The following is an 18,904-nucleotide window of genomic DNA, read 5'->3' as shown; positions in this document are numbered from 1 at the left end:
GAAGGGCTTCTTCCCCTCTTGCTCTTCTCTTCAGTTTTGCTCCTCATCCTTCTCTTTCAGTTTCTTTGTTTGACACCACCACCAGCATCCTGCTGAGGTCACCTTACCCACGACCTCCAGCAGAAAGCCCTTCCGGGAAGGTTCTCTTTATACTTAACCTAGACCAACTCTACCCACATGCTCACTCTACATCTGCTCCACAGAAAAGCCACATCCTCAACTCTGGTCACTGAAAGTGAAGCTGTTCCTTTTGTAACCATCTCTTCACTCTGGCATTGAGCCAATTCTCACAGCTTCTTGCATTTTAGGTTTCATAGACACTGGTCTATCAGGTCTACCCTGCTTCGATGGGTATATGTCAAGCTTTCTGAGTGGTTTTCTTGAAGACCTTCCTCTATAGGAAAGAGGAGGGAAAATGCTGATGTTCTCCAATCACTTGTTCCAGAGAAATTCCCCTTCTTCACCTATTCAACATCAATACTTTTATTGGATTAAAGTTGGAAAAATCAGTTTGTAGCAACCTCCTCTGCAAATACTGCATAAGTCTAGCACCTCACTTTGGAATGCAAGGGGAAATATCACTCTTTTTTTTTTTCCCTCAACTTTTTTGCGCCACAGCCAAAACTGAGATAGAAAGAATCCCATTTTAACATTTTGGTACCGTTTTTTTTTAATCCCTATAACACCCTAAGAAGATATCATCACCATTTTATTGGTATATTTTCAGAGAGATAAAATGATTTCCCTGAGATTACCTAACTAGAGCATCAAGTTGTTTAACTCTAAGTCCAATGATTTTCCCCTTAAATAAGCTGCTTTGGATAAAGAAATTCAAGTTCTGTGTGAATAAGGCACTTGTCCAAGGCAAGGAACAGTGAGGTTCACTTGGAATGTATGCATTAAATAAATGGTTTTGGAAAACTGTACAATGATATATGGGTTTCTATCCTAAGCCAGACGTAAAGTTCAGACTACAGTTGAGAATAGCAGTTCCAGCTTCAATTTGTCAGATATGACAGCCCTTCTTGATGACAGTCCCAAAGATTAAAGGTAAAAATCCTAACATTTCATCTTCCTTTCTTATTCATTGTGAAGCAATGCCACAGACCAAGGCCAAACCAAATATCTTACGATTTTTGCTATTTGTTTCCCGCTCTTGTTTGTTCATGCACAAAGGAGGTAGTTCAAAATGGGCTCCATTTCAGAGTGAGAAACACAGTAAAAGGATTCAGAGTATGGTGCCCTATTTCTATGCTTCGTTCTTCTTTGTTGAAAAGCCTGGCTGTACAATAGGAAACGCTCTTGAGCATAATGATTTGGGGCTGTTTTTCCTAATAACTTCTCTTTACTACCTGTCTCTTAGCACCCCAGCTCAACATACAGAATGGGACAGTCTCTTTACCTTTTCTCCCTACCCTAATTCATATATGAAGGTTTAAAACTTTCTCCCGAAAGGGGTAATACTTGATTCCATGTATAGGCTTTGAAATGCATATTACCCACTCTCCTCAAAAGAAAATTCTAGAAGACATTTTTGTGTAAATCTGTTTTCTGGATGGAAGTTTCAGAAGTTTCATTAGACCCTCAAGAGCGCTCATGAGCCGAGTAAATGAAGATCTCCTCTGCCTTATCCTACAGCTCTGCAGCAGTTTCCAAATCAAGCCTGCCTGCGTTACTTTACAGTAAACCTTTTAAAACTCATTATTTGATTCCAATGCTCATGGCTTGTTTCTGAATGTCTGTTCGTAAGGTCCGTTCCTTGGGATAATACTTCAGAAGATGGTATTATGCCTAGTCAGCACCATCATCATACATTTAATAGAATCTATTTAAAATTGAATTACCACTTTTGAGAGAGAATTCCAAAACTCATAAGTCAACTTTCTGCTAATGAAGTAGCACTTTCTTTTATCATTGTAAACATATCCCATTTATTAAGTCTTAGATTTCCCAGCCTCATATTTCCACGTAGAGGAACTCCAGTTAGGGAAAGACTGGGCCCTTGCCTCGCCCCCCATTCAATCCTTCCCAGAGAAGAAGTCGTCATTTATCTCACGGGCCAGTCTGGGAGGAGTAATTGAGCATATTCAACTCATCCTCCTTCTTCCTGTTTTTATTGGATAACATGACTAGTTGTGTAAATCTGTCTACTCCAGACAGGAAATTTAAGGAAGTCTTTTTAAATGCAGATTAAAGCCATATTCTACATTCAGCTTGATCAAAATGACATTTGATTTTTATGCATTGATCATTTATATTGTATTTCTCTATCATTTCTCAATGTGGACTCAAGGAAAAATGGGCATTATGTATTGGCCTATAAAAACTACATCATCAGTCAGACTTAACGTGGTCCTGTATCCTGACATTCTGGAGTTTGAATTTAAAAGCCTAATTGTCTCTTTTCAATTTAAACATGGCTTGTGGACTTTGATGATTTTCCTTCTCATTCTTCACAGGGCTTTGCTGAGCCCTTCATTTTAGCATAGCCTCCAACATCAGTCTTTCCAAGCTCATACAGTTATGTCTGTCTTCCTATAGACATTTCTCAATGCTATACTTTAATTTTAAATTGTGAATCCAAGATTGCAGGATTCAGAGACACCATTTCTTTTACTGTTTCCACATTATCTATAAGTTCTTCCTGGAAGGCACAAATTGGGTGTGATCTCTTCTCTTGTGGAATCCCAGAGCACTCTGCATCTCACCGTATTAGATATCTATTGCTATGCAAACAAGTTACCCGATATTTAGCAGCTTAAGACAATAATAAACATGTATGTTCTCACACAGTTTCTATGCATCAGACATCCAGAAAAAGCTTGCCTGGGTGCTTCCGGCACAGGGTCTGTCCCAAGGTTGCAGTGAAGAAGTTGGCCAGGGCTGCAGTCATCTGCAGGCTATATGGGGGCTGGGGATATCCATTTCCAAAATGGCCCACTAACGAGGCTGACTGACGGCAGGAAGTCTCACTTCCTTACTGGCTGTTGGCAGGAGGCCTTAGATCATTGCCACATAAACCTCTCCATAGGGCTGTGAAAGTGTCCTTAGGAAATGACAGCTGACTTCCCCTAGAGTGAGTGATCCAACAAAGCAAGGCAGAAGCTGCAATATTTTTCATTATTTAGTCTTAGAAGTCACACATCATTATTTCCATCATATACTATTGGTTAGAGAAGTCAGCCCTGTTCAATGTGGAAGGAGACTGAATTATGGTAGAATTATCGGGGTCCGTTGTGGAGTCTGGCTACTATATTCATCTAAGCTTGCTAATAAGATAATTTACTTTCATGTTTTACTAATCTAAATTACTGAACTGTTTAAAAGATCATGCTCTGTTAGCCATTACTGTATCCCTGCTTTCATATTACTCAGTGTTGGTGGAGCTGCATATGCCCTTCTTGAAAGGGGCCGAGCATTTTATTGCCTCTTTAAGATGTAGCAACAAATCAGACTATTGTTTTTAGGGAACACTCTCCACACCCTAATTCCTAGGTTTCTTTCCTTGGAACTAAAAACCATAAGCAGTATCAGTAAAAGTTGCTGCATATCTAACAATTGGGGAAAAAAATGTTTATGTTCACATGAAACAATTATTAAAATTAATAAAATGCCTGTCCACAAAATAAGCCTTAAAAATTTTAAAGTCTTGCTTATCAAACAGAATGTGTTCTCAGACAGTGATGTAATCAAATAAATAACAGAAGGATAACCAAAAAAGAAGTTTCAAGCCTCAAATCATTTCATGAGAATAGCATTATCTGGACACCAAAACTACGTATGGAGAGAACAAGAAAAGAAAATTACAAGACAACTTCATTAATGACTGTAGATACAATTCCTACCAAAAAAAATAACAGAACTATTCTGGTAATGTATCAAAAAGTTAATACACCATTATCACGTTGGGTTTATCACAAAAATACAGTATAACGTTGATTTGCTTTAGAAAGTCAATTAATAGAGTTAACAAGTTGACAAAATAAAGACATATCATCTCAATAGATGCAGAAAAAGCATTCAATAAAATTAAACATCTATTCATGATCAAAATCACCAGTAAACTAATAATAAAAGGGAACTTTTTTTAATGAAGTAAGGGACACATTAAAAAACCCACAACATATATTCTTAAATGATATCACTTTCCTATTTATTTTTTTTTTTTTTCCCCCCAAAGCCCCAGTAGATAGTTGTATGTCATAGTTGCACATCCCTCTAGTTGCTGTATGTGGGACGTGCCCTCAGCATGGCTGGAGAAGCGGTGCGTCAGTGCACGCCCGGGATCCAAACCCAGGCCGCCAGCAGCGGAGCGCCCGCACTTAACCGCTAAGCCCCGGGGCTGGCCCCCTGATATCACTTTCAACAACAATAAATCCAATAAACTATGGGAAGTCTTTATGGAGAAAATTATAAAAATGTATGAGAATGTTTTAAAGACAACCTAAATAAATAATCTTGGATAGTGAATTTATAAAGATTTCAATTCTCATATCATAGAGATTTCAATTCTTTCCCAATTGATTTATACCTTAGATTCAGTACAATTCCAGGTAAAACTACCAAACAATTTCTCATGAAACTTGACAAGTAGAATCTAAAATTTATAAATAATTAGGTATGGATATACAAAAAAAAGAAACATGACCCCTATCTCACTCCATAAATAAAAATAATTTCAAAAGGATTAAAAATGTATATGTGAAAGGCAAAACTATAAAAAGATCTTAGGATAACATAGGAGAATATTTTCATAACATTAGAAATGGTTTAATAAACAAAATGTAAAAATATTGATAAATTTAAAAACACATTAAAGATTTTCATAAAACACACAATAAGGAAGACTAACCACAAATAGGAAAGAATATATGCGTATAACTGACAAAGTCTAATATTCAGAGTATATATGAAACTCTCCTACAAATCAATGTTTAAAAGAAAAACAAACCAATAGAAAAATAGGCAACAGACTTGAACAGGCACTTCCAAAAGAAAAAATCCATGTGGCCAACAAACAAATGAAAAGGTGAGCAGCTTCATTAGTATTCAGGATAAGCAAATTAAAACCACAATGAGATGTGAATACAAGTGCATTAGACTGGAAAAATGAAAAGGTCACAATAACAAGAGTTGGCACAGATTTGAAACAATAGAAATTGTCATACACTGCTCTTGGATGTGTAAATTGGTACAACTTTGGAAAACAGCACTATGTTAAAATTAAGTACAGGCATAGCTAGCAATTCTACTTCTAAAAATACACTGTAGAGAAATCCTTGAATGTGTACTAGAGACATATATAAGAAAATTTTCAGCTGAACAGTACACAACAATAATAACAAAAAAGGAAATACCTCGAATTTCCATCCACAGTAAAATGTATAAATAAGCTGGTATATATTCAAACAATGAATTATTATACAACAATGAAAATAAATGAATAGCAGCTGCACATGTCAACATGGACAAATCTCAAAACACATAGTACTTGCTGAAAGAAGTCAAGAAGAACTCATACCTGATGCCATTTAAATAAAATTCTAGAACCGTCTAAACTACACAAGAGACTCTTAAAGAATACATATAGATTATAAGGAAAATCAAGGGAATTATTAGACCAAAATTCAATCTACAGATTGCCTCAGGGACTAAGCCATGAGAGGGATGCAATTTGGAGGGGGAACACTGGGGAATTCTAAAGTACTGGCAATATTCTATTAATTAATTAATTTGGTGCTGCAAATAGGAATGGTTCATTTTATTTTTCTTTAAAATGAACATAGATAAATTTATAGACTCTTTTGTATGTATGAAGTGATTCTCAATAAAAAAATTTAAGTACAACTTTTTTAACTATTGTTTTAGAATGTAAAACATTTTCAGAAATTGACTTATCGAAGAATACAAATGTTGAAAATCCTATTTGGCACAAGAAGTCTATATTTGAGTGTGAAGTTTAAAGTTATACTTAAAATAAACAATCTAGTCTCTTTATATTAGTTTGCTAGATATTCTGTATCCTTAAACTACTTTCAGAATATTTTAGAATGGAAAAGATAGATTGGGTTAAATGGGTATATAATAAAACCATGTCATACCATTATTTTGTCACAAGAGGGACTAGATAGTCAGAAAGTACAATTTTCCCTTTTGGTCATAAGAATATTTCTATCTCTTAATGTTCATGTTTTACACACTGTGCATTCCTGTCAGTGTATGTGTGATACAGTGTAGTCTATTATGTATATTTCATGTCAGCAAAAATGTTAAATACTAATTTGCCATTTTACTTTTGAATGGATAGTGACTGTATAGAAATTATTTAACTTCCTGAGCTATGATCAATTTTTGGTTTATCTGCTTTATGGAAAAAATTGTTTCAATTTTTCTAGTAGTGCTAAAAATTCTAATGCTGAATGGATTTTTTCAGATATATTTGTTTTATTTATTTTTCTTATTTGATTTCTAGATACCTGTGAACATTTGCAACCAACCCCAAATTTGATAAAATGAATCAAAATCAAATCAAATCTATTGCTGGAACAAAAATACTCATGATCTATGTCTCTATCCAGTGGTTATAAAACTCTGCTTTAAGGACCCTTAAGTGTTTCTGGAAGCTCTTTCAGGGGCCACTATATAGGGGGAAAGTGAGGTACACATTTCCTAAGACAATTCTTCTCTTAGCTTTTTAGATATTGCTCTCTTTTATAAAGCTTTTATTTGTAGAAATAGTAAGCTACAAATAGCTTAAAAACCACTGGACTGGACTGACAGGAAAGAATAATAGAATCAGTTAAAATGTATAAAATGTTTTCAGGTGTGTTACTTCATTAGCTTTTTTCAAGTAACATGTCGGCTCTAACAGTTAATATGTGTCTTCTTCACCTCTGATTCCCCAGTGCAGAGAACAAATACATGCCGTTATGCATTAGACAATCAAATAGGACTTCACAAACAAGTGTGTTAAGTGAATAAACAGCTCCAGAAGAAAGGCAGAGCAGGTATTATCTGAATTTTATCAACAAGGGAAGAGAGGCTCAGAATGACAGCAGACTTCTAAACACTCACATTACCAGTAAGCGGAAGAGTCAAATAGAATCCACGCCTACCATTTCCTCGTTCCTAATACTTTTTGGATCAAACCGGGGGGAAAGAAGAGAAGGAAAGAACAGAGACAAGGGAAGAAGGAAGGAAAAAGAGTTTATTTTGCTATCCACCATACCACAGCCACCTCTCATTTACGTGAGCAGGAACAGAAGATCAACTGCAGTAAAGAAAGAAAAATGCTATTTTCATTTATTTTACCTTCATTTTTGAAAAAATACCTTAGTAGTATGGACCAATAAATGTTCTACTTTATAATGATGTGTGAGACCACTATAGTTCTCTTTTAAAAAAGTACAAGGATTACTTTTCGTGGTATCATCAGTACCCCAGGAGCCTTGGGAGGTCAGGCACCACTCTTTTTCCCAGGTGCCATTTCCTTCCTCTTCTCACATGTGTGGCACCACTCTTTTTCCCAGGTGCCATTTCCTTCCTCTTGTCACCAGCCCTTTAAACACCTGGAAGGAGCTGGTTTCTCACTTCCTCTTCCTGTATATCTGGGACTTCCTGTAACCACTCTCCTCCATTCTGAGGTGGCTTCCACCTTACCCCTTCCCTGGAGTTATACTGGTGGTAGTCAGTGAAGGAATATAAGGGTTAAAGGAATAAGAATCACAACAGTTTAATTTTTTTAATATATTAATCACATTACACTTAGACATCAGCCCTAAATCATACAGATAAATATATTCTTTTTTTTTTATTGCTATGGCAATAAAATACCATAAACTTCTGGACTTAAAACAACATAAATTTATTATCTTACAATAGTGTAAGTCAGAAGTCCAGAAGATGCTCACCAGTCACCATATATCATTCTAGACGACTTTTCTCAGTCTCCTTTCAATTAGGGGCAGCCATATGATTGACTGCTAGCCAATGGGTGGACCCTAAAATTCCTTCTGCATGCTGCGCTGTGCTCTCTCTTTGCCTGGTCTGGCAGCAGGATACAGAGGAAGTCAAAAGGTCCCCGGCTGTGTTCTTTCTTGGAGGCTGTAGAAGAGAATTCATTTCCTTCTCATTTAGGTTGTTGGCAGAACACAGTTCCTTTTGGTTGTAGGACCAAGGTCTCCATTTTCTTTTGAGAACTTCTAGAGGCCACAGCATTCCTTGATTCCTGGCTCTTTCTTCCATCTTCCAGGTTAGCAATGGTGGGTTAAGTCCTTCTGAGATTGCAGCTCTCTGACCCACTCTTCAGTTATCTTCCACTTTTAAGGACTCTTATGACTACTTTGGTCCCACCCAGATAATCCAGAATAGTCTTCTCAACTCAAGGTCTTTATTAATCCTATCTGCAAAGTCCCTACTGCTAGGTAAGGTGACATAATCACAGATTCTGTGATGTAGACATTCTTGGGGGAGGGGCATTATTCTGACTACCACAAGGAAAATAATCACTTGAGTCAATAAATTTACTTATGTGAATAAAAATAACAAAAAATATAAAGAAGACTTTTTTTTCAGCAGTCATTATTTATAATTACATCAGAAGACCTAAAGCACAACTGCTATGCATAGCTTTGTAGCACTCTTGACCATAAATTTTTTGCTAATTTTACAAATAACATGTTTCCCACTAGATTATCAAGTTGAAAAATATGTATTCAATTTGGTGGCAAGAAATCTAGAAGTGCAATCAATAGGCACCACATAAGAGAGTGTGTTTTTTCAGAAATCTGAAGAATGGAGGCAGAGGTGTGACTAGGTTAAGGATAAGCACTATATATTTTTTTCCCAGATTTCCCCCACTGATCAAACTCTTGTCAAGGAGACAGTCCTACAAGATCATACGTACAATGCTGTCTGCATTGACTAGAAAAACTAAGGGCCAATCTAAAAAGGAAGATGGATGTGAATCAGAAGAAAAGAAGACTGAATAAAGTAAAAAAACTTTATTATGGCCCTATTCCTATAATATCATTTGAGGGTCAGCTTCATATCAGGTCAAAATGCCTATTTTTATCATCCTTGTATACACAGCACTAAGCACAGTGCCTGGCATATAGAAAGCATTAAGTAAATATTAATTACTTTCAAATTAATTGCTTTAATTAGAATTAATGTTTATAGAAATTTCTATGTGCAAGATACAGTAATAAAAATCTCTCATGTTTCCATTGTTCTCTATACTTTTCAGAGATTTTCAAATAAATTATTTACCTAATAGTGATATGAAGAACATTGATAAGACCTGGTAGTTAAGGTGAAAACTTAGCATAAAGAAAAATGAGAGAATTTCTTCCTCTACTATATGCATTAAATCATTATCAGTCTGACAGTACTTATAAGTTTTTGAAAGCAAAGACTGTTTCTGACTTATTGATCCCAAGATAGCCACAAAAAGAACCTTATATATAGTAGGTACATAGTAAGTGATAATAGGAAAAAAATCATAGATATTGTGATTTTCATTCATTTTTAGTGTTTAAATTGTATAGTATATACTGACAAGATTATGCAAGTAATTAGAAAGAACTAAAGAAACGATTGAAAATGTTCTGAAACAAATCTTTTTTGACTCGTTCAGCTGTTGAAAATTGATTAAGTTGTCTTGTAAGGTAATTAGCTCTACATCACTGAGATTTTCAAGCAATGAGCTATATCATTGCTGGTCAAAAAATTGAAGCAGAAATTCTGACATTTGATGGGAGAATAACCTTTAAGACTTTTCCTCATTCCAAAAGTGTTTGCTGGTAATGTTCTATTTCTTGATCTGGGTACTTATTGCACTTATAATCTGTATATGTCTATTATTGTTCACTTGTTTCCTCTTTTCTACATATATATTATGTCAATAAAAAGCCTAACGGGGCAGGCCCAGTGGTGCAGCAGTTAAGTTCGCGTGTTCTGCTTTGGCAGCCCTGGGTTCGCCGGTTCGGATCCTGGGCACAGACCCTACTCACCGCTCATCAAGCCATACTGAGGCGGCATCCCACATAGGAGAACTAGAAGGACCTACAATCAGCATGTACAACTATGTACTGGGGTCTTTGGGGAGAAAAAAAAAGGAAAAAAAGAGGAAGATTGGCAACAGATGTTAGCTCAGGGCCAATCTTCCTTAAAAAAAAAAAAAAGCCTAACAAAGCTATATGTCAATTACATTTAGCTGTGAGATAAGTCACTTACATAAGCTTCTTAGCTTCTCCTACCTATCTGTATCTTCATTAAGAAGACTCCAAACTTCTCTTAACTCTAAGCCAGTTAACATTATGCACTCAAAGTTCTGGGACCTCTCCTGATAGGATTTTGATTTGATAGCACTAAGTGATGGCAATAAATCAAATTAAAATGTTTCTTCTTTTTAAAGAAATAATTTATAGGACATACAAGCCATATGCCTCCTGTAGTATGTTTTTGAACTTCATTTTAATAACGAAGTTTTTATTTTCCCAAACAATATTTGACTCAGAAAATATAGAACGAACACAGACCATCACATACAAAGCTTCTCTAGGTAAAATGTGAGTGAGGAGATGGGAGGCAAACTTACTCCCCAGTCAGTCTTGGCATCAGCACCCTTTCCTGTCCCACCACTATCCTTCCCCAGAAGACCATTCTGAGGCAAGAGCTTGGGGAAAACCACTGACCTAGTGCGATCTTCCTCAATTAAGAGAGGAATACATCAGAATCTGAAGAGAGAAAGGGACTTACCCAGACTGAACACTTAGCAAATTGGTATGCTGGGAAAACCTAGCTTTTCATCTGAGCTATTTGATTTTGGATAAGTTCTTTAATTTCTCTAAGCCTCAGTTTCCTCAGATGTAAAATGGAGGTGGTAATATCTACTTTGAAAGACGTTGAAAGGGTAAGAGATAATGTCTGGCACATAGTGGGTACTGATGAATGATAACTATCATGGTTATTCCAATTCCCAAAGAAAGCCCCCAAATCTGCATGAGATAAAAGAGCAAAAGTAATGATTGATAACTTGGACTTGAGCTTAAAAACGTTCTCTTTGGTTTGTTTCAGGAAAGTAGTAAATCATCCAAAAAGACGATTTGGTATCCCTGTGGATCGGATTGGTGGAAATCGGCTTTCAAATTCCAGAGGCTAATTGATTCCAGTAGTGAGTACAATTTGAATAAGTAACAATACACGCAGGCTTTTGATTAACACTTCACAATGGGCTAATTGATCCATCTTGGTTTATAAATCCCCCTTTTTATTTTCTAGCTTATAAATTCACTTTTTCAAACATTTCTGTACTCAATTAGCATATTGATGCTACATAATTTAAATAACATTAAAGAAGCAAAGGAACGCCCTAGATCTACTTCCCCCTAAAGAAAAGATCTAGTTTTTCTCACAAACTCCTATATAATTATTGAATATTAATAGTCAAACAAGGGCTAAAATTCTAATTAACATAATAAATCACCTTCATAAATATACATAAATGTGTAGCAATCCCTCTATTATGAAGAAAATATATTCCAGTGACACACACCATTTTGGTGCCAATAACTACATTACCAGAATTACGATAACATGGAACATAAGAGAGAGAATGGTGTAGCAGAAAGAATATTAGCCATGGAATCAGAACACCTAATCCAAATCTTGATTCTGTCATTCATTATCTTGTTTCCGTCAATATACCTTATTTCTTTACAGCTTGTACATTTAGATAATAATATAGTGGTATTATGAAGATTAAATTAGATGCTTGTACTAATCCTAGAATGCATTGGACACACAATACATGCAAGTGATAACAGCTTATATTACAGTTCTGGAAATTTACTCTGTGCTGGGCCCTCTGCTTAGCACTATACACTCATTGCTTCATTTAATCATCCTCTTCCGTAAAGTAGGCACTATTTCTATCTTCAGTACCTTGAGAAGTAGTACAGTATAAGGAGTAAAAGTGCCAACTAGGGAGGTCAGGCTTTGTGGGTCAAATCCTGAGGACCATATGAATTGATACACATTAAGCACTTAGAATAGTGCCTGACATGTGTTAAGTGCCCAATAATCATTAGTTGTTATTATTATTATTATTATTTTCATTATTATACAAGTAAGTGAAAAGCTTAGCTATATTAACTCACAATGCCACATAGCTAGTAATGAAACAAATAGAATTTAAATCCAGAAAGCTTCAATCCTGAGCTTATATTTTAAACGGTATATTTAATGATACATATTATATGTTTTAAACACTAAATGTTTGTTAAATATAAAATCTAGGCAATATGTTTTCTCTCAGTAGGGCTTCCAGAGGGTGAATTCTCCCTCCCAACAGATAGGAACCTGGAACTGCTTTGACAATGTCAGGCTACAGAAGAGAGAACTCTGCCTTCCGCTTCTCTCAAGATGATCCTCAGACCAATGATGTAAAGACCCCAAAAGCATCACATTACCCCTGAGCTTCTCTTAATTTAAATCATGCCGTTTTTTTTCTCCTCATCAAGTGCTCCAAACCACAATGAGACGTCAATATTTTACCTCAACTTTCTCATTCTCAGAATGACTTAGTTAAAAGAAACTTTTTTCCCCTTGGAGTCCTTAATCACTGAGGTTCTGAAGTTACTGACCGCTCATAAATACAGGAGGACTTCAGGAATACTGCCGAGAGCCTGCCTTTTCAGCAGCACCGTCTTCAAAACTCAGATTGCACTTTCTTTCTTTATATCTAGAGATTTGGTCACTCTTGAGTGTTGTTAAAAATCACCACGTTATATTTGAGTAGGGACTAACTAATTGCTGTGAAAAACTAAGTAATTCCCTGAAATCAGGGTCACAATCATCCGGGTTCTTGATACATAGAAAACATTATGACACTGAGCTCAGTAATTAAGTTCAATTGGTTTCCACGTGTACCCTATCCCCTTTGCCACTCTTGATTGTCACCCATTTTAATATTTCTGAATTCAACCAAAACAGGTTATAATAAAAAAAAAAATCATACAGGAAACTCATTTTTCCATGTAAATTTTCATATGAAGTTTTAGACCATAAAAACTCCAGGTAGCTACTAAACCATGAAAAGGGAGTTGAATTAATATAATGTTTCCTGAATCACTGTTGGGTAAAATCTAAATTAGTGTGTTATGTCCTTCACTTAACAGACTTTGTTGAGTATCATGACGATCACTGTCTTTATTATTAAAATCTCAAGATAGTAATATCACAAAAGAATAGTTTTAGAAAAGAACTTATCATATATTTTCTGCTTCCCTTTTGGCAAGCATTGTGGGTTCACCTGCTCAACCATTGTTTCTATTCATTGTTTCCTGCCTCTATCACCAAGATATCTCAGATATTTTTTGACTTCCTCATGTGAAGTTTCATGTTTTATAGTTTATGAAAAATAAAAACCATAAAATATATATTTTTCATTTCCATTCAACTTTTCAAAATTATTTTTTTGGTATATTATTTCTTATTGTCACAGTATTCCTTTGAATTGAACAGGAGATTGTCATTGAATAGATAACTTAAAGGTCATTAAATAATGTTCACACAGTCTTGCAGCTAAGTCATTAGAGATTCAAGAACATGAAGTCTCATTTAATCTAATTCTTTTTTTTTTTTTTTTTTTAAACGCTGGAGCTGTAAGAGGAAATTGATTTGCAGAAAATTTTACAGACTGTCAGAGAAAGCAAGATCCAGGACCCAGGTCTCTGGACTTGTAGGGCCAACATTCTCTTCATGACCCATAAGGTCTTCTGGGTGTTAAATTGTCATTGCTGGATGGTAACTTCACTGGTCACACATTTCTAAAACAAACAGAAACAATATCTCAGAACTTATGAAAATCTTTGTTTCACTTCTGTGGGAGTTGATGTATACTCTTTTGGAGGAGGTTGATTTGTGGGTTTTCACCTTCTGGGTTTCACTATAAGTCTTCACACTAAAAGTGAAACTGGTAATAATCGTGGAAATTTTGCTTGGTTTGAGGTCAAGTCTAGATATAGCTGCTGTGTGTTACCTAATTTCCAGAACAAATGCTAATCTCTTCCCTGATACATGTTTTGGAAAGGAAGATAATTCTGATATTTAGACAATGTCCTCCTCAAATCATTAATATATTGGACCAAAGTTTTGAGTTTTTAATAGGCCTCAGCTCTGAGCAACTCAAATTTAGGCAGATATTTTATCTAAGGTTTTGTGCTTCTCTAGATGCAAGTAGCAAGTTCTAGGGCCCTGACATTGAAATCAGGATGCCTACTTGATGAAATTTAGTAGAAATATGACTGTTAATTGTGCCACATCTTGCTGCCACACACATTAAGACTTTTAATAATGTGAGGCACATGTTGCTGTATTATACCAACAATTTTAGAACAATATTGACACAGCATCATTCAAATAAATTAACATAACTCTCAAACAGCAGAAATGTCATGTTTAAATGCTAGTATCTGGTTGGACCCTTTAAAAAGATGAAAATATACAAGAATTATCAACATGTTATCATAACAATAAACAGAAAGTAGTAGTCAGATTTTCTTTATCTTTCTTTTATTTGTCATAGCAACATCCTTTGAACTAAGACTGAAAACTCAAAAGAAATAGAATATAGCAGGTACCCAAAGAAAGGAAGTGTGCTTGAGCACAAGCACCTAGCTTATATATTGAAAGTGCTCTTTTTAATGCATTTTGATCCGAAATTACAATTTTACAGTATTGTTTTTGCAATAATAACATGCCACATAAATAAAAGCTATAATGAAACATCATGTCGTGTTTTCACTCCTCTCAACTGTAGTTAATGGATTTCCCCTTAGCTACAGAGTTCTCATTAGCTTTAACAATTTCAACTTTCATTTTTGCAGGCGCAACTTCCTTGGGTAAAATGTCACAGAGATATGGAAGATGCTTCAGTGAAGTTCTTCACACTCTTTAATAATTAAACTTTTAAGGAACTGACCTTCTGCAAATCCTTTCCAAAGCTTGAACTTCAGTCCATCACATCACAGTATTGTTACAGTTTCAATTAAATTATGCAGGTCATTTCAATGCATGGATGTTTTTAAAATACATTTTTTAGTTATTCAGGAATGGTTACTTGGTCCCAAATCTTACTTTTCTAAGAAACAATCAAAACACACGGTACAGTGAAATGCTTTCTCTATGCATTTACCATTTACACTTATGCAGTTGGAGAATAATAACTGAAGACTGATTTGTTCTGTAAAATTAGGTCCAATCTGTTTGCTCATTATTGGGAAACAAGGAAAGACAATGCTGTATGTTTTCTCTTGAATACTTTTACTTCTCTCTCATCCTTTGTCTGTGAGCCTCTTGGGTAATGATTACAAAATTAGGCTTCTCTTATTATATTCAAATTTCAGTTAGGCTCAACCAAATAAAACACAGCCACAGTTCCAGAAACAAGAGGAAAAAGATCTCTGAGCAAGGAAAAAACAGCAGTAATTAAGCCAATAAACTTTATCCTCCCAAAGAACTGAGAAAATTCCTGCAGGTCAGAGAATATTGATTTAGAACTAGGAAGTGAAGGATATTACTCATTTGTCAAGTCTGGATATTCCGTGTCCACTAACAACTTTCCATTTCTCTAAATTACAACTGATAGTTAATTAAGAGCAGTAGTGTCTGATTATGAGGAGAACAACTACACAAGGAAGTAACATATGAAAGTATGGGGGAAGTCAAAGAATCATGAGGCAGTAAGCCACCAGAGCAGTCTGGGTTAAGTACATATAATTTTAGCACAGCCCATTTTAGCATAGCACAATAAACCATCTTTTTGATGTTACTGACTCAACTAAGAAACTGTTTAATCTGTTTCATATACTGTGTTTAATAAGGCATTGAAGAGTATAATGTGTTTGAGAATGATTTCTTTAAAATGATTCAAATTATTTTTAATTGACCTATCAATTCTCAGTTCTCAGCAATAACTGTGATGTTACTGTAATTTAGGCACGTAAAACCATTGTGCATTGGATATGCTTTCAAAACATGAAGATAACATAGTCCTTGGACCAGAGATTTGGCATAAGTTAGGAGAAGTTTCTAAAACCTCTGGAAAGCACTTCTTTAAACTCTAACAATCACTGTCAAATAGACCTGATATGTGGGAGGAAAACAGTTTGCCCAGTAGAGCAGAGGTTTATTTTAGCATAAAAAGGAAGAGTGTTATGAGAAGGTACAATCATATTAGAAGAAGAGAGAAATAGGTAGTTATTAATCTTAACTAAAAATGAATTAATATACAATCCAAAGAATAAAATAAATGCAAAGAAATATAAAAATGAACCTATGTACTTAAAATACAGAGTGGTTTTGTATATAACTTCTTAGTTTTGGGGAAAACTTTCCAACTGCCAGAAATCTTTAAGGGTAGGAAAAAACAGTAAATGAATAATTCTTTTAATTACAATAGAGGTGCTGTAGCAAAGAGAAATGAATTTTGAGAAAGCTAACCAATTCTGCTTTTCATAAACTTACATTAGAAAGTTAGCAGTGGTACATGGGCAAATACCCTGCAGGACTCACTGTTTGAAAGAATTATTTAAGAAGAAGATATCATAACTTCTCTTGCCCACCTTTCCCCAACCTTCTGATGAATTACAAAAATGTATGCTTTTTCTTGGAAGCTCTTTCCCTTTTCTCCCATTTGGATATTTGTAAGCCTCTAATCCAACTGGGTGTTACTTCTTCATGCTTTGACAAAAGGTATTACAACCTCCTTTAGCCTAAAAATTTCTCTTAGTGAAGACTTAAAGTTGGACTAAACAAGTTTATTTCCTATCATATATTTTTAATTCAAAATTATGCTTATGGCATTCAATTTAATTAAAGTAAGAGTCACAGTATATTGATTTATACTCTATTCTAACGTGTAATGCATTTGTCTCATAATATATACCCAAGAAAAAAAAATGTTTTATCCACTTACAACTATTTTATTTCATATTTTAATTTTTACTACTACTTTATACAGAGTAGAAAATAAGTCAGCAGTATACTACTTTGAAATAGGTATTCTTTTAACATAGCAGGAAATTAAGATGTAATTTCTGTTAAGAATATGACGAGTCATCTCATTTATTTGTCCAATGCATTGTATATCACTAAATCCAGCTATATTTCACTGGTAAGTTACCAACTTAAAGGGACTTTTCATTTAGTTTCTAAGAAATACATTACCTTTTTTTTCTCTTGGTTTCTATGTGAAGCTTCATAGAGCAAACTGTGAAATGGGTTTCTGAGTCCTGACGCCAATCACATAACCAATTTTCCGTGAGGGGACATTAATTCCTGGCTATATTGTCTTAAAATTTACTCACACTAGAAAAAGTCTAGCAAATTCTACCTTTAATCTACAGATAGCTTTAGGGAATTAAATTTCTTAAAGCAAATTATTAATAGACAACTTAATGGATTCTTCTAAAAGGAAGAAGTATTAAAAGATTGTTTGAATGACATTATCCCTAAAGTTTCAAAATGCTTGAATATTGTTCAACTGCTCCAAAGTTAATAAACATGAGATGATGAAAGCTGGAGTTTTTGTCTTTCTTTATGATAATATTATGTTTGTGTTCACAAATGGTATAAATACATGGGAACATTCAGGCATTATTGAGCAGCAATATGTATGTACATTTGAGTGGCTCCTAACAAGCGTATATATAGCACTACAGGCATATTACTCAACTCCGTCTGTGTAATGTGTTTATTTTTATTTTTTTTTAGTGTAAGCAATATTGTTCATTCTGTCTTCTGAGACAGTTTTATCTTCAAGCACCACACAATTAATATTATGTAGACAAACTGCATTTCCCCCATATTGTGAAGTAAGAGAATGTGTGTAGGCTCATCTGGCCAGCTATTCTAGTCATTAACATCCTTTAATTATAAAGTAACTTGGACAACATTTCTGTGCCAGCACAAGTGGCAGACAAAATTGAAGTTGAATTCCCAGCCTTGAATTGGTTAAATAATGTTGTTCAGATGTAAGCAAGAGCAGTTTGAGGTACAGATGTGGAAAAAAAAACAGAAATGACTCTAGGAAAAGCCAATAAGTTTATTTTGTTTTGTTTGTTGTTTTTTAGTACACTGAGTCTAGTCTCTTATCGACATGCTGAGAGTCTCAAATAGTTTTTGATGTTGTGGAGGAGACGGAGACGAGAATTAAGAAACCAAAAGGCAAATTGTTCTGTAAGAAAATTCTCTTAATATTTATCTCTGAGACATCTAGTCTTTCTCCCAGAGTCCAATAAATGATGTATTTCTGCTTCCTAGTAATGTATTCATACATCTTAGTGAAAGTTGTCCAAATTAACAGAAAAGAGGTAGTAGCCAGCACAATCATAAAAAAGAGAAGGGAGGAGCCAGCCCATTGGCGTAGTGGTTAAGTTCACACGCTCCACTTTGGCGGCCCGGGGTTCACAGGTTCAGATCCCGGGCATGGACCTACACACTGCTCATCAAGCCATGCTGTGACGGCGTCCCATATACAAAATAGAGGAAGATTGGCATGGATGTTAGCTCAGGACCAATCTTCCTCACTGAAAAAAAAAAAAAAAGGACAATGGTGCATATTTTCCACATAAATTAAGATAATATAATTTATTTTAATTTTCCAAGATGCTCCTTAAAATATTTTAATTGATAGCTCAACAGCATAGACATCACCAGACAAAACTCTACGTAAACAATAAATTTATGGAAAGTATACAATAGATATACCACTCTCAACTTTAGCTCTACAAAGCCATTTTGATAGTCCCATGACATTCAAAAGTGCATCTGATTTGTCAGATTTGTCATTATCCACAACATAAACCTCAAACATACAATATGCAGAATAAATGCCACA

The 18,904-nt window shown here is 35.0% G+C and overlaps 1 protein-coding gene across 1 annotated transcript in view; it reads left to right on the top strand.

Moving 5' to 3' along the window:
• OSTN (osteocrin) overlaps positions 1-16,886 on the top strand; it is a 33,380-nt gene extending 16,494 nt beyond the window's left edge. The window contains exons 3-4 of the mRNA XM_058556115.1: positions 11,080-11,176; positions 14,892-16,886. Of these exons, the coding sequence (XP_058412098.1) occupies positions 11,080-11,164 (85 nt within the window). The 3' untranslated portion in view covers positions 11,165-11,176; positions 14,892-16,886. The remainder of the gene's footprint in view (positions 1-11,079; positions 11,177-14,891) is intronic.
• The last annotated feature ends 2,018 nt before the right edge of the window (positions 16,887-18,904 follow it).

Source organism: Diceros bicornis, chromosome 15, assembly GCF_020826845.1.
Source record: "Diceros bicornis minor isolate mBicDic1 chromosome 15, mDicBic1.mat.cur, whole genome shotgun sequence".
NCBI classification, from domain to species: Eukaryota; Metazoa; Chordata; class Mammalia; order Perissodactyla; family Rhinocerotidae; genus Diceros; species Diceros bicornis.
This window is presented reverse-complemented; position numbering and strand designations above follow the sequence as displayed.